This window comes from Podarcis cretensis (genome assembly GCF_951804945.1).
Source record: "Podarcis cretensis genome assembly, chromosome: 6".
NCBI classification, from domain to species: domain Eukaryota; kingdom Metazoa; phylum Chordata; class Lepidosauria; order Squamata; family Lacertidae; genus Podarcis; species Podarcis cretensis.
The window spans coordinates 98,222,769-98,239,226 of record NC_137175.1 but is presented as its reverse complement, the minus strand read 5'-3'; the positions used below and the strand labels follow the sequence as shown (position 1 = coordinate 98,239,226).

At 42.6% G+C, this 16,458-nt stretch overlaps 1 protein-coding gene across 7 annotated transcripts in view; it reads left to right on the top strand.

Annotated features, from left to right (window-relative positions):
* RABGAP1L (RAB GTPase activating protein 1 like) overlaps nucleotides 1-16,458 on the top strand; it is a 143,292-nt gene that overhangs the window by 118,778 nt on the left and 8,056 nt on the right. For 3 of the 7 annotated variants that reach the window (XM_079981223.1, XM_079981226.1, XM_079981227.1), the window contains 3 exons: nucleotides 1,886-1,978; nucleotides 13,209-13,319; nucleotides 15,466-15,570. In XM_079981223.1, coding sequence (XP_079837349.1) covers nucleotides 1,886-1,978; nucleotides 13,209-13,319; nucleotides 15,466-15,570 — 309 coding nt within the window. Of the gene's footprint in view, nucleotides 1-1,885; nucleotides 2,055-2,218; nucleotides 2,927-7,155; nucleotides 7,941-13,208; nucleotides 13,320-15,465; nucleotides 15,571-16,458 lie in introns of those variants that run through there. The other 4 variants (XM_079981225.1, XM_079981229.1, XM_079981228.1 and 1 more) reach the window with 3 other exon arrangements.

The following is a 16,458-nucleotide window of genomic DNA, read 5'->3' as shown; positions in this document are numbered from 1 at the left end:
TGTTCCATCTGAATCAGAGAGGTGGTTGAGGTGTTGGACCAGTGCTTGGAGGTAGTGATGGCTTGGATGTAGGTCAATAAACTGAAGCTGAATCCTGAAAAGAGAGGTGCTGTGTTATGTATTCCAGATGCTCATGTCCAGGAGGTAGGAAAGTAGCCTGCCCTCGATAGGGTTGCACTCCCTTGGAAGGAGCAAGTTTGCAATTTGGGAGTGCTCCTCAATTCAACACTGACTAGAGGCTCAAGTGACCTCAGTGGCTGTTGTCGTTTAGTCGTGTCCGACTCTTCGTGACCCCCTGGACCAGAGCACGCCAGGCACTCCTGTCTTCCACTGCCTCCCGCAGTGCCTAGGAGTGCCTTTTTCTGCTCCAACTGGTTTGCCAGCTGCAGCCCCTTTTGGAGATGACTTGCCTACTGCACTCCATGCTGTAGTTAATTTCAAGGTTAGATTACTGCAATGTGCTCCACATGGGGCTGCCGGTGAAGATGATTTGAAAACTTCAATTGGTCCAGTATGCAGCAGCCAGATTGCTGGCTAGGGCTCCGTTTATATCTCATATAGCCTCTGCTTTAAAACTGCTGCACTGGTTGCAAGTTTGTGTCCAGGCCCAATTCAAGGTGCTCACATCAGTAGTTAAAGCCCTAAATCACTTAGGCCCCAAATATCTCCCTACGAACCCTCTTGGGTGCTGAGATCAGCACCTTCTTGGTAGTTCCTTCACTCTCAGAAGCTCATGGGAGGGAGAGCATTCACTGGCGGCTCCTAAGCTGTGAACCTCCCTTCCCACAGAGGTGTGTCTCGCACCTTCATTATACTGCTTGCAGAAAATATGGAAGACATACCCTGGCTTTTGATACCTGCAGTGTTTTTTTTTAGGACCTAATTTTTTGTGTTTTTAAGTTGTTTGAAATATTGAATTTTAATGTTGTAACCTGCCCTGGAACATAGGGTGAAGGGTGGGTTGTTGCTGTTGTTAATTTCTTCATTAAGAGCCCTTTACTTTTCCTCCCATAATTCTTTTTTTTTAAAAATAATATTTATTCAGATTTTTTAAAGATTACAAGGAAAACATGAAAAACAAAAAAGCGAAAAAAAATACACAATGCAACAGAAAAACAGAAAAATACAAAGAAAAAATACATTCATTAAAAAAGAAAAAAAGAAAAAAGCAATTTAAATCCTTTACATAACCACTTCCCTTTTACTTATTTTCTTGACCTCCCCACACCTCCCATTTCTGTATTCAAATTCAAATTTTTATTTCAGCAAGTCCTTTCAACCTTATTTTTTAACTTAATAATTTCTTGTAATATGTTATTATTTTACTTTCTCTCTTTCATCCCTTTCCTCAATTCATTTTTGCTTAGTCTTCTATATCTAATCATTTTCCCAATATATCCTTCCAACCTTGTTTTCCTTTAATAAAATTTATTTTAACAAACCACTTTTACTTTATCCAATCTTAACTCTCATCCAAACTTATACTTCAATGCTTATTCTTAAACCATTTCTCTAAGGTCGGCCAAAATTCCCTTCCACGAATTTCCCAATTTTCATACAAATAACAAGACTAAAAGCAAAACAAGTTATAATTATATACCCTTTGAGTTCCCAATTTCTATTCCACCCCTACTTTTCCTCCCATAATTCTGTCCACCAGGGCAAGGGGCACCACATTATTCAGTTTTACTTTAGACATTGCTTGAATTTCAGAGACAGACTTTAACAAGTTAATGTTGCTCATTTGCTGAACTTCAGTAGGGAATGTCCGGATCTTCTGTTACCCTCTCTGTGTTGGCACAGCAATTTGTCTCATTTTTCTCCCAGCCCCTACTCCCAAGTGTTGCTCTTAACATCACTAACATTAGTTTTTGTTCCCCTGAAGGTGCCCACAAAGAAACTGAGGAAATATGAGAGGGAGTATCAGATGATGCGAGAGAATCAGCTGCAGCAGGAAGACCCTCTGGACAGATACAAGGTAAGAGGATGCAAAGTATTCAAGCAACTTCCATTGACCCACTTAGGCAAAACGGGATCACCTTCACAAGCTGAAAGTAGGTTTTCTAGTCTTGTTTTCAACAGTAGTGTGTTATATGTTTATTTTTAAAGGCACACTTCCGGCACTTTTTGTTGTTTGAAAATATGCATTTATATTTTGTTTAAAATAATTAAAAGGCACCATAAAGCCTACCACATTATATTTTTTTTATTCTTTCAGTTTATATGTTTGTAGGTAACACTTCTGCTGTTGAACTTTTCTGGGAAACTGCATGGGATCCTGAGAGAGAGAGATTCTCTACCACTGACACGCAAAGGAGGAAATATATTATGCTTTAGACAAAGCTCTGTGTGGTTCACTACCACAGACACATTTTGGAAGGTGCATGCTTCCAAGATTGACCTTTCACTCTCTGTGGTGCAAATCTTCCTCATAATTTGTTGATGTTTGTAGTTGTGTTTATCACACATAATGAGAGGCACAGAATAGTTGAAATACTGTATTTTATTGGGCCAAGTTTTTCTTACGTCATGGTTGTTCTAAGCAAGGATAAAATGAAAGTCCTTAGTAAGGTGAAGCCTCGTCGCACCCATTTTTATTCTACCTTTGTTCTGACCTCCCAGGCCTCAAAAAGTCCTGATGTAGCATAGTGGCTAAGTGAGCAGGAAGTTTCTGTTTCAAATCCCGTCTCAGCCACAAATTCATTCCGCAAGCCACTATACCCTCAGACCCAGTTTGGCATCTATAATGTGGTAATAGTCCTACTGGCCTACCTTACAGGGCTGTTGTAAGGATTATTGAGATAATGTATGTGAAGCTCTTGGAATACTTGAAGTGCACTATGCGAGTGCTAAGTATCAAGTCTGAAAGCTTGCATTATGTAACTGGTTTAATAAAATAAAACATCCCCTGGCTGAATTTTATTAATATGGTGTCCTAATACCTATTTGTGGTCCTTGTGAGAAATGCAACATAAATAAATCTATATTACCCCTTTCTTCTAAGAATTGATAAACCACAAATAGGATGTTTTTTATTCTTTTATTACATTGATCTGAAGCATAGCTTGGATTCTAGGTCAGAAGAAATTTTTTCATGGTGTTCTGGTTAGTATGGTCATGGTAGTGTGACATATATTGATTATTTTCTGTTTGTTTAATTAAAGTATCGATTGGGAATGTTAGTTCATTAAGCTTCTTCCGCCGTAATGCAGGAGTCTCTGCCATTTTGTGGTGAGCAGATTTGTCGTACTGCAGTCCATTTCTAAAATAGGCTTTGTTGCTCAGAAATTTGTCAATACCACATTGACTGCCTATTAAGAGAAATATTAAAACCTGTACATACTGTAAATTTCCATACTTGGTAATCCATGCCTGGGCAAAACCTACAGAGAGCAAGCTGTGTGCAAATATATCTGAAAAGAAGAAGCACTTAGGGAATGATTCCTGCCCCCTTTTGTTTTCTACCACAAGACGTTAAGGGGAGGTAAAATATGTGTTAGTTATGTTGAGAAAAATGCAGGAGGATTCCTGCATGAAGATGTTTCCTTGCTAGTTTGGGCTGACTGTTTACTCTAAATGTGAAATATGTCATGCCCTTCTACAGAAACATCCATTAGCAAAAGAGTTGGCAGTTAAGGTGAAACCCAAATCCTTGCACACACATCCTCATTGGTCAGGTAAAATCTTTCCTCCAGAGGGCGCCTGTATTACGGCTATATTACTAGTTATCCTTGTTTACTGTGATAAGGTGCCTTAAAGGGCTGGGAGAGGCATGGTTTCAGTAGGGCAATGGTGGGTACTTTCTTTGTTGCATAAACTTCGTTTGTGTTGCATAAGGTGAACTTTCACCTTATGCAAACATTTTCAGATACATTTGGGGTTGCAGTGTCCCCAGAAGCAGGATTTGAGTTTTGCTGGATCACAAGGAAAGTACTAACTGGATTTTTTTTTCTTTTTAAGTTATGTTTTTAAAATAATGTAAACCTCTGTAGTATTATTGGTCCCTAATACTGTTTGTGTTGATATTACAGAAGGTGACTAATTTGCTTTTTCTGCAATAAGTAAAAAAATATTGCTTTAGTCTAAATAATTGTTTTTGTCCCCCTCTGTGCTCCTTTCTCACCAGAAGTGGGTGGAACAGGTTCAGCATTATGCACCTGTGTGCATGATGAGTAGCTTATCCATTTGAGCAGCATTTTGCAGGGTTTCTTTGCCCCCTAGTATTTTGTGTGTATTATTTTTCAGTTGCCCCTGGCATTTCAGCAGGGGTTTTGACCGCAAAAAGTATTAATAAATAAATAAAAATCAATGTTTTTATTCTTAAGTTAAGGAGTTGTGCCTCACAGGGTGATTTACATCTCATGGTTGAGGACTAACCTGGAGCATGTAGTTGTAGAAGAGGAAGGCAAGTTTTCTGACTCATTTCCCGTGCTGTTAGGGTGCACTTGACAACAAAGGGTTAAGACTGTAAATTTTGTATCTCTTTTTCAAAGGTGATGTTAATTTCAGGAATGAGATAGACTTTCCTTCCACAAATACAAATGATGATACATTTATTGCCTGGCTTAGACAATAAATAATAGACACATGCTCATCATATTCTTGATTCAAATTTTCTTCTGATGTGATCAGGGGACAATATTCAGGAACAAGAGAGGCTTCTTCGAAATACGTTGGCTTAGATTCATAGAACTGTAAAGTTGGAAGGGACCCCAAGGGTCATCTAGTCCAACCCCTGCAATGCAAAAATCTTAGCTAAAGCATCCATGACAGATGGGCACTCAACCTCTGCTTAAAAAACTCCAATGAAGGAGAGTCCACAACGTCCCGAGGGAGACAGTTCCTCTCTCGACCAGCTCTTATGGTCAGAAGGTTCTTCCTGATGTTTAGTTGGAATCTCCTTTCTTAAAGCCATTGGTTTGAGTCCTACCCTCCAGAGCAAGAGAAAACAAGCTCGTTCCCTCTTCCATGTGACAGCCCTTGAGATATTTGAAGATGGTTATCATATCTCCTCTCAGTCTCCTCTTTTCCAGGCTAAACATACCCAGCTCTTTCAAGCACTGCTCATAAGGCTTAGTTTCGAGACCCTTGATCATCTTGGTTGCTCTCCTCTGCACATGTTCCAGCTTGTCAACATCCTTCTTAAATTGTGGTACCCAGAATTGGACACAGTATTCCAGGTGTGGTCTGACTAAGGCAGAATAGAGTGGTACTATTACCAGTGTGGTGTAGTGGTTAAGAGTGGTAGTCTTGTAATCTGGGGAACCGGGTTCGAGTCTCCGCTCCTCCACATGCAGCTGCTGGGTGACCTTGGGCTAGTCACACTTCTCTGAAGTCTCTCAGCCTCACTCACCTCACAGAGTGTTTGTTGTGGGAAAGGAAGGGAAAGGAGAATGTGAGCCGCTTTGAGACTCCTGAAGGGGAGTGAAAGGCGGGATATCAAATCCAAACTTCTTCTTCTTCTTCCCTTGATCTGGACACTAGACTTCTGTTGATGCAGCCTAGAATAGCATTAGCTGCTTTTTTTTTTTTTGCTGCCTCACACTTTTTACTCATGTTAAGCTTGTGGTCCACCAAGACCCCTAGATCCTTTTCACATGTACTGCTAGTAAGCCAGGTGTTCCCTATCTTCTATTTGTGCATCTGCTTCTTCCTGCCTAAGTGCAGAAACTTACATCTGTCCCTGTTGAAATACATTTTGTTAGCTTGCGCCCAGTTCTCCAATCTGTTAAGGTCAAATTGAATTTTGATTCTGTCATCTGCGGCATTAGCTGCGCCTCCCAGTTTGCAAATATGATGAGCATCCCCTCAATTCCTTCATCCAAGTTGTTTGTAAAGGTGTTGAACAACAATGGGCTCAGGACAGAACCCTGTGGCACCCCACTTGTCACTTTTTCCAGGATGATGAGGAACAATTAATGAGTACTCTTTGGGTTCGGTCTGCCAACCAGCTACAAATCCACCTAACAGTTACTTCATTCAACCCACATTTTAGCAGTTTCTTCGCAAGAATATCATGGGGGACTTTGTCAAAAGCCTTCCTGAAATCAAGATACACTAAGTCCACAGCATTCCCCTGATCTACCAAGCTTGTTACTCCAAGAACAACAACAAAAAGAGATTCGTCTGGCATGACCTAATTTTTAGAAATCTATGCTTATTGTGAACTAGGTACATTTGCATTGGTAGCCAGATACTGTTGAACTTTGACACCATCACTGATTAATATGTCTTTGAGCAAAAAGCATGTATATCCTGTGTTAACCAAACCCCGCTGTTACAGAGTCCTCTATTACCTTTGAAGAGGTAAAACATCACCCATAGCTCCAGTCTTGGGTATTAATATCACTACTCTCCTTTTAAGCCTTTAAGCTAGTGTGTTGTAGGAGCAACTACACTGTCCAGGCACTTGTCCTCAGAATTTGGAAGCTGCCAGCTAGACATAAGAATCAGCCTGCCGTCTCTTGATTCACTGGGAGCCCAGATCTTTGAGTGTGTGATCTAAAGCAACCAATCAAATTGTAAAGTTGAAGTATTCAGAAGCTGTGCAAAAGTACAACTAAGTTCATTTTAAATGTGACTTGTACAGGAGAAAGTTTTAGTAGGTTCTGAGGTGTGACATTTGGATTTTCCACCTTGGCACCAAAATATATTGGTCTTGTACAATTCCATACATATTTTACTGGTAGTGGCCCCCTGATTCTGTGAAACTTGCTTCTGACTAATCATGCTTAGGATTAGGAATGTGGAAAGCTGCCTTTTAGTCAGAACTTCAGTCCTAGTCAGTTTGGCTCATTGGTTGTCAGCTGGGACCCACTATGGTTCGTGGCTCAATAGCAGCACTTACCACCATATAAATATGGGGGTGGGGGGGGGGAAGGAAGAAAATAAATTGGTCCACAAATGCATGTTTGGTATAACAGTGGGTCCTGGCATTCCAGGATTTCAGTTATTTGGCACCTATAGCTGAAAATGCCTCTTCCCCTTCCCTGGGAATAAAAATGCAAGAATAATAAACAACAGTCTGCTCTTGCTTTGCGGCAGCCAAAATAAGACACCCATGGAGCCATTTCACTCTGTCCAATGGCAAGACCTAGTTGATCCCTTTTACCACATGATACCACATATATATATTAAGTTCAAATAAATTCTATCCTGTGTTGCTGCTGCTCTCCCTGACTGCAAGAGTAGGAAAAAGAATCACATATTGAATGCCGTTTTTCTTTTTGAAGAACAATTTCTAAATAATGGCATTCTGGACGACTGTGTGCTTAAATTACTCATAGCAACAGACAGCACAGTGGAAAAACGTTGTGATGTGTTCCACAAAGCACATAGTCTAACTTTAGCTTTTATATTTTGGCAGTCTTAATGGCTTGCAATAATTTATCTTATGTTTAACCTCCTTTTTGGCTGCATTTCAAACCACCACATATCCATGGTTCTGGTTTTCTTACTAATTTTAACAACTACCCACATTGAAGCAACTCAGTGTCCAAATAGTCGCTCTGTTGCAATGAAATATAATGAAGGCCTTTAGCAAGGGGTGTGACACACTGAGTTACACCCAGCTTTAGGAATAATATTGTAATCTTTCTGCATCAGTCTACATGTTCATTCTCGATGCTGAATGAGGATAGTTGAGGGTGGAGTTAAGTGTATTGCAGCCTTCCTCAGTTGGAACTTGTCTTCTTGTTTCAAGCTTCCTCTTTTTAATCAAATGTTGCCTTTAATAGGTCACAGCTGGAAGAGGTTATATCCTTTTTAAAAGGAAAAGGAAAAAAGCCAAACCCCCTCACAGAGCACTCTCCCAAGCTGGTTTCCCCCCTGCTTCCTAATTGTGGTTGGTTGATATTTAAATTTCACTGGATTACTTCTCTCTCTCTCTCAACTTTATATCTATGATTGAAAGCAGTAGTTGTTCTCTGACTTGTATGGAGGTAAGTATTATATCTCTGTGTTACTGTATTACATATTTTCCTCTCTGTTTTGGAAATGCAGTGTCCTTCTTGATAGCTCATAACAAGCAGTTTCCTCAACTTCATTCCCTCTATTAATGCTACAGCTTGGATTGGGGGTGTAGTAGTAATAGTAGCTAGTACTGGAGGATTAGTACAAGAAGTCTCTGTTTACATATCTATCTTTAAATTGGCTAGCATGGTCATAAATGTTTTCTTCTAGAATGTAATAGTATTTACAAGTGGGTTATAGTTAAAGTGAATCTAAAACTTCCTAGAAGCAACAGAATTAACCTGTGTATTCCTTGAGATGCATAATTTAAGTTCTTTTCCCTCTGGGATTCTCAATTTTCTCGTGATTTAAGTATTTTAAAAATGATTATTTCAAGAAGAATTATAACTCCTTTGCAGAAAGCAAGGGCTCATTCTGACATAATATAATTCCTCCCTAGGGGAACATCGGGGGGGGGGGGGAATGTTGAAATCATACCCAGTGATTTAATTCAGCAGCATAAAGGAGTAAAGGCAGTTTGACAGTGACCATCAGCCAAAAAAGAAAAGAAAAAGAAAAGTTTTGACCAGAGGGCTTTCATTCAGTCATTTGTTACAGCCTCTCTATTTTTAAAATTGACCATTTTAAAGAAAAAAATAGTGTAGAATGGGAGGACACTGCAATTCCTACCACACAGCTTGCTTGCTCACTTGTCTGTAAATGAATAGCCAGGCACCTGAAGTTCACGTTTGTGCTACTTGCTTTGCCAGCACCAAAGCTTTTGGTAAGCAGATAACAAAGGATGTAAAGCCAACTATTGCTCATGAAGAAAAGCTCCCTTCAAGGCCGCAAAGAGTTGAAATGGGGACCCGAGTAGATGTGCACTTAAGTACTTAGCAGTCAGTTGCATATCTTGTTTTTTCTAAACAAATTTATGGGGTGCGAAAGCCCAGTCTCACCATGGGGGCAGTGAGTGAGAAGTGGTGGCTTATTTCTTCCCGGTTCCACTGAGATAAAGGAAAGGTCCCATTGTTGTCCCATTGCTACAGTTATCAGTCCACAATTTACACAGAATTTGGAATCTTTTTTACCCTAGGCAAAAGAGTTGCCAGCTTGAGCCTTTTCCCTACCCTTGTCAGCTAGCTTTCTTTAAGTAATATTTTCTTATGTCTTATGTCTTATTTATTTTAGGTGTAACTCTAGTTTACAATTGCACTTGGAAGTATGCCTTATAGATTCAGGAAGAACTAGTGTTAGGTTGCGTTCACATCTTAGCACAGTTTTTCACTTCCCTTATCTCATGCTGGGCTTCACTCCACAGCTTCACAATTTAATTATAGAAGTAGTTGCAGTGAGTCCCAGAATTCTCCTGTAGCTCCTGAAGGGTGTTCCAAACCTTCAGGATGAGCTCCACCCCCAGGACAGCAGCAGAGCCAATAAGGATGGTCCTCTCCAGGCGGAGGAGCTGCCCTGCCCTCCCAGATCAGACCTATCAGGGATTTTTTGGGAGCTTCTCAAGGTCACAAGTGTAAAACAAAATATTTCTTTTATTTATTTATTATTATTATTACCTTTTCATTTCCCCCCTCTAGACCACCCAACACCTCACAGCTAGGGATTGGGGCTCAGGAAACAGAGCAGGTCAACATTAGAGACTGCATGCCATTGTTGCAATGGGACAGCAAGCAGGCTCCTCATCCCTTCTGGGGCTGTCAGGCCACCCACCATAGGAGAAATCTCACTGGCCAGGCTAGTTCTCACTACTCCCACTTGTTTCAGGGCTGTTTTGGGTGATATATTTGCCAAAAAAATGCTTACATTTTTCTAAGCTTCCCCCCACTCCAGGGGACCAGACATGAGCTTTGGGCTGCTGGGGTAACTGCAGCAGACATGAAATCCCAGAAAGATGTGTCAGGGACACAGTGGTGCCAGGGGAAGGCCAAGCACTGCAGTCCTCGCAGGCTGGCTCTTCAGCATCTCATAATATGAGGCTCTTATTCCCAATACGAATAGACCTCTGGATCTGGGTAGTGAGTTACACCCAAATTCTTCATTTGGATGAGGGAATGATTGCCCATGAAATACCCTGGCTGGTTTTGTATTCGGAAGGGGATGGGAAGAGCAGCCATATCTGTTCCAGTTTGGGGTTTAGAAAGTTCCAGAAGGAAATAGCAAAAGCACTATCCTTGGGAGCGCACTAGCCACAAAAGGAACAGGAGGTCTCCACCCTTGAGCTCATTATCATCTAGCTCCTCCAGGAAGTCATCTTTCTATAAGCATATGCCTGCCTCTTCTGTCACTGCAGAAGGGAAGGGAAGACCAAGGACCCTTATGACAAGATGGTCAAGGTGTCTTCACAGGAGATTTGAAGCTTCTGCTACTGCCTTCTGGGCTTTGCTTGTCAGCTCTAGCTTCGTATGGTTTGACTAGATCATCCTCAGGGTCCCTTCGAACTCTACAATTCTATGATTCTATTATTCTATGTGGTTCCAGGAGCTGGAAGGTATGTCCAAGGTGATTAAGGATGGTCTCGAGAAGATTGGACTGGCTTCTGTGCTCATGGCAGACACTTCTCATGGGTACCCTCAAGTTATAGTCTCAAGCCTTGACAGTTAACATGGTGGCCAGAAGTAACATATGACTGAGGACTTGGGCAACCAGTCAGTTCTTAGTCCAGGCTGGCTGGAGCATCCCTTCTCAGGTACAAAGCTGTTTGGCAAGGCATTTGATCTAGTGCTCAGAAATAGTAAAGATGAAAAGAAGGCCTAGTCTACTCTAGAAAGGAAGCAAAAGAACCAAAACAGTGACAGTCTTTACACTCGGGCTTATTCCACAAGGAACTGGACTTCAGGGAAGTACATCTAGCGGAGTTTATCCCAGGGGTTTGGGTGCAGCTCCATGCAGACCCAACCAGGGACAAACACATCTGCTATGTTCAGCAAGGTTTAGAATAAATCTTCCTCTTCCTGACACCAGCTCCCTGCCCGTAACTAAAGGTAGGTGACGCTTTACTATGCATCAAACTAGGTCTGGGAGATGGTCTCCCTAGGTTACATAATGGAGTATGTATGTTGTCCCAGAAATAAATTCATGACCTCCCCAAGGTCATGAAATCTATCCAAACACCAGCCAGGGCTAGAAGCCATCAGCACCTTCTGGATGTCAAAAGACTAGCTCTTGTCTCTACAGTCTAGAGCAGGGGTCGGCAAACTAAGGCCCGGGGACCGAATCAGGCCCAATTGCCTTCAGGATTTGGCTTGCGAACTGTCTGTGGATCAGTGTGGGGATTCTGTTTGTTCGGGCTGCGCCATTTTTCTCCCTGCGCTATTCAATTTTTCCCCCTTTCCCCCCCACACACCACGGCGGTGCCTCCCTCCTCCTGGATTCTCCCTGCCCTGCCTAGAGGAGGAAGGGGGCTGGGCTGAGCTGGCTGAGCACCATTTTAAGCTGCCCCTCTCCTGAGCCAGCCCTTTCACACCACTCATCTTCCCTCTGCTGCCACCGCTGTCGCCCTGGTGCTCCTGTGGGCCAGGGAGTGGAGCAGACAAGCTTGCTCTGTCTACCTACGAGAAGCAGCAGTGGCGGCGGCAGCCCCTGGGAAGGGAAGCGTGGGGAGGAGGGCTACTTACCCCCCTCGCCTCTTCTTTCAGCCCCCCCCCCCAGTGCCGCTTCTCTGGCCTGCCACAAGGTCTGAGGGACAGTGGAGCGGCCCACGGCTAAAAATTTTTTGCTGACCCCTGTTCGAGAGATCTGGAGTCTATTCCTTTCTGGGTGCCACAAAGGGTTGGAGATTTCAGAGCTATTTGGGACTTAAAGTGGCTCAACAAGTTTATCTTCCCACCAGAAGCATTTTAGGATGAAGACTCTCAGATCCATCATGACAGCTCTCTTGAAAGATGAATTTTTGTAATTAGTGGATTTGTCAGGTGCCTATCTCCACATCTTCATCAGATCCAGTAACGGGAGGATCCTACATTTTTAAAAATATTAATACTTTATTAAGGTGATTTCAATTAAAGAAATTAAAGTGATACAGGAAAAAAAGGAAAAATGAGAGGAAGAAAAACAACATCAAAGATACATATAAAAGCAAAAAATTGCAAAAAAGAAAAGAAAAATATATATGATATTCCCATACGTTCTTGTCTAAAGTGGTATAATGTTATTGTCCTAGTGCTTATGTAAATAGTAATAGCCTACAGCTTTTTGTATAAACTCATTCCAAATGTTATTGCATTTATCCGTACAGAGTCTGCACCTGTAAGCAGTCCATTCATAAATTGCGAGTGATGTCATACTGTTCCTACATTTTGTATGCAACAAAAAATACTTCAGTACAGGCTATTTGGGTTCAACATTCTAATATGGTCTTGTTCAGGAAGAAAGCTATGGGAAAATACAGAGCACACTTTTGTGTCCAGGGGCATGACTTAGTGAATTCTTCTCTATGTTTACCACAAGTGCCTTCGTGATCCCTAGAACACATGTGAGTGATTCTGGACACCACCTGATTCAGGATATTCCTCACAACAGAACATTAGCAGCGATGCTTTTCTTGTCTCCTCAGCAGGCTTTGCATGAGAAGAGTTTGAAACTGCTTCACTGTTGCCCTTAAAGCAGCAATCTTATCTTACCTGTGCAGTATTACTTCTGCTTTATGACGTTTGCATACCAAAGGAATTTACTTTCTCCTTGCTTCTTTCACAATCTGCAAGTTGTGTGTTCATCAAATTTGTTGAGGAGAACGAGGACCAAATGGAAAAGCCCAGGCCTTTTAAAACTTTAATATTTATTATGACAGCACTTCCTGAATTTTTAGTTTTATTGCTCTTCTGCTATTTGGGCGTTTTTGTAGTTTTAAAGAGGGTTTTAAACTTTGTCCAGTTCCACTTTAGTCCCTTTAGTGCTCCCTCTATTCTGCATAGTTATTTAAGTTCAAGAGACAAGGAATGACACTGTGGCTGTAGGCAAAATCACTTTGCTTCACATGCTAATCATCACCGGACAAGGGGCTGCATGCCGAATAAGGTGAACATGATTAGTGGAACTTAATCCTTCCCTATTGTACCAAGTCTTAGGTTCAAACCAAACCTTCCATAGTATGTTTGTGAGCAACATATCTTTATTTATGGACTCGGATTAGTAGCACTTTCTAAACTTCCTTTCTTCCGCTCAAATGGCTTGCACGGCTGCTCTGTGTCTTCTTCAGTATTGGCAAGAGTTAACTTCCTGTTTTGGTGGTTCCTCTCTTTCTGCAGAGGGAGAACCGCAGGCTTCAGGAAGCCAGCATGCGGCTTGAGCAAGAGAACGATGACCTTGCCCATGAACTTGTAACAAGCAAAATTGCTCTACGGAATGACTTGGACCAGGTGAGAAAAGCCTTCATCAGCAGGCAGGTATAAGCCGAAATTAGAGAAATCACAGTCTTAGGTTTGCAATTGGAGAGTAGCATTACAAACATTATTATTATGGGTGGGTGGTTCATGTTTGTGAATGGTATTTAGCGTTCCAAAATGCTGGCCTAAACCTTTAAAACCCTAAATGGCTTGGGACTAGGTTACCTGCAAGATCCACACCTTCTGTATATAACTACCCAAACCTTAAGATCCTCTTCAGAGGTGCATCTTCAAGTTCTTTCACCATGTGATTTTAGTGGTTGCTAGAGAGAAGGCCTTGGTGATGGCACTCAAGCTGTGGAATAACCTCCCCAGAGATAATAATAATAATAATTTATTATTTATACCCCGCCCATCTGGCTGAGTTTCCCCAGCCACTCTGGGCGGCTCCCAATCAGTGTTAAAAACAGTACAGCATTACATATTAAAAACTTCCCTGAACAGGGCTGCCTTAAGATGTCTTCTGAATGTCAGGTAATTCTTTATCTCTTTGACATCTGATGGGAGGGCGTTCCACAGGGCGGGTGCCACTACCGAGAAGGCCCTCTGTCTGGTTCCCTGTAGCCTCACTTCTCGCAATGAGGGAACCGCCAGAAGGCCCTCGGTGCTGGATCTCAGTGTCCGGGCTGAACGATGGGGGTGGAGACGCTCCTTCAGGTATACAGGACTGAGAGTCTTACCTGGCACCTTCTTTGTGGTCTTTTCATTGCTAGGTGAAGACCTTTTTAGTCTCCCTGTTTTAAACTATGGGATCTTAAAATTGGAACTTTTGTATGTGGTGCATTTTTAGTTAAACTGTAAATTTGGTTTTAGGTTTCTCTCACTGCTGGGAAATTTTTATGCTGCAACAGTTCTTTTATATTTTTAATGCATAGTATTTTCTCATTTTATATTTCTGAGGTACCAAAAGAACTATGTCATTGGGTTGCAGAGATAAATGAGTCCTTCTGGCCATGCTTACCATTGAGCTCCCACATGGCCCATGAGGGAATGTGGTCCTCAGGGTGAAAAAGGTTATGCACCCCTGAATTCATGAAGGCCAATCATTCCCCCACTTTCAGAGAAACGGCTTACCATATACTTAAGACATGTTTGGGCTAAGCCCAGGAGAAGACAGGTGCCTGGATAAAAGAAGGTATAAACCAGGTTTCCTCAACCTCGGCCCTCCAGATATTTTGCGATTACAATTCCCAGCATCCCTGACCACTGGTCCTGCTAGCTAGGGATCATGGGAGTTGTAGGCCAAAAACATCTGGAGGGCTGAGGTTGAGGAACCCATTCTATAATAAATGTCTCTGAGAGATGGATATTAGAAAAGTAAATGTTTCACCCAATGGGAGCTTTTCCAATCAGGGGTGTAGTGTGGGCAGGGCCAGGGGGCCATAGCCCCAAACGCATGATTTTGAGGGGATGCAAACCAGAAACCCCCTTGCAGGGATCCCTGTTCCACCCTACCTTCCACTGGGGGCCTCTTGGCCCCGGAGCCTGGCCTGGCCTTGCTGCCATGTCCCCTCGCATGGTCAGTGTTGGGAGGATGTGCCCGCCAAGGACTACATCAGCTAGGCAGATTCCCCCGAGTGGGCAGGCAGCACAGCGTGGTCCTGTGAACCCTCATTGTCCTGCGCCCACCTGGCAGCAGCAGCAGTGAGGGCAGGGCTGGTGCGGCAGGTTTTCTTCACCCTCTGCGCCTCACCCCCTGTCCCTGCTCCCGCCCGGTGCCTGCATGTGTGCCCCGGGTGCCAGCAAAGGATGCAACGCTGCTCTTTCCAATAGCCTCCTGCATGTTTAATTAACTTAAATGAAAGATCAAATGACTACCCATGTGTAGATTTCATTGTAAAGAGAGATGTGGGAGGCTAATTCTCTGGACCCAGTATTTGGATATACATTATATCATAATGTTGTAAACATTTATCTTCAAAGTGCCAAGGGAGATGACAAGTCCATACGTATATACATAAACACACACAAGCACACACCTCCATGCAGGTATTCACACATCTTCAGGGGAGTGCACATTCCATTGATAACGGTAGCTCCACATAGAGGCTCAGATAAATTGTGTTGTTATTGTTTAAGAGCCAGTGTTGTGTAACTGGGACCTTCTTTGAATTCTCAGGCTGAAGACAAAGCAGATGTTTTGAACAAGGAGCTGCTTTTGACCAAACAAAAACTAGTGGAGACTGAAGAGGAGAAGAGGAAACAGGAAGAAGAAACAGCCCAGGTAAGAATAGTTTCAGTGATCAGCAGAGGAGGCAACTAACCTATATGCAGAATGCTTAAACACGGTGTATCAAAAGGGCAAAATAGAGAACATCGACTAAAGATCCCGTGAACAATCGCTCTCGCTTTCACACTGCACAGCCTGACCATGAGAGACCTGTTAGAAGCTCGATGTAAAATGCATGGTTTGCTCAAGGTGGCAAACACAGCTCTCCCTGCTCATTTAATCCTCACAACAACTCTGTGGGGCAGGTTAGGTTGTGAGGGGGCAGGGACTACTCCAGGAAAATAATAATAATAATAATAATAATAATAATAATAATAATAATAATTACACTGGATGTAGTTGTGTTCATAATAAATAGCTTCAGGGAATCTCCCTGCCATGGTCCAGACAAAAATTGCCTTACCAAAGGTGATTGCATTTCAACCTCCACTAGCAACAGTGGGAACAAGTTTAGCCCTTGTGCTGATGTTGGGCACCATTAATAATGGCAGAGCAGGAGGCAACATCTGGTCCTTGGGAGGCAATTCCCTGGGAAGTTCTCCTGGAGCCGCTCCAATAATTTCCAAGCAAATTGTCCCTCATGTTCATTAGTGCACCATTTGGAATTTTCTCCTTGGGCACCAAATGTGTTGGGTCAACCATGTGCATGTTTCCAATGCTTTGATCAGACAACTTCATGTGAATTACCCAGCGGATGAATGGAGGTTTCACACTGGTGTATTAGACCCCTCCCCTCTGCAGGCCAATACTGATAGGTAGGTGGGGCCATCCACCTGCCAACTGCCTGGTATCTTAATGGTGGATGAATTTGCCCACCTGCCAAAGCTGACCTGGGAGTGGGGGAGAGGGATCTGTTTTGCAGAGAACTTGCCAGTGAAGCAG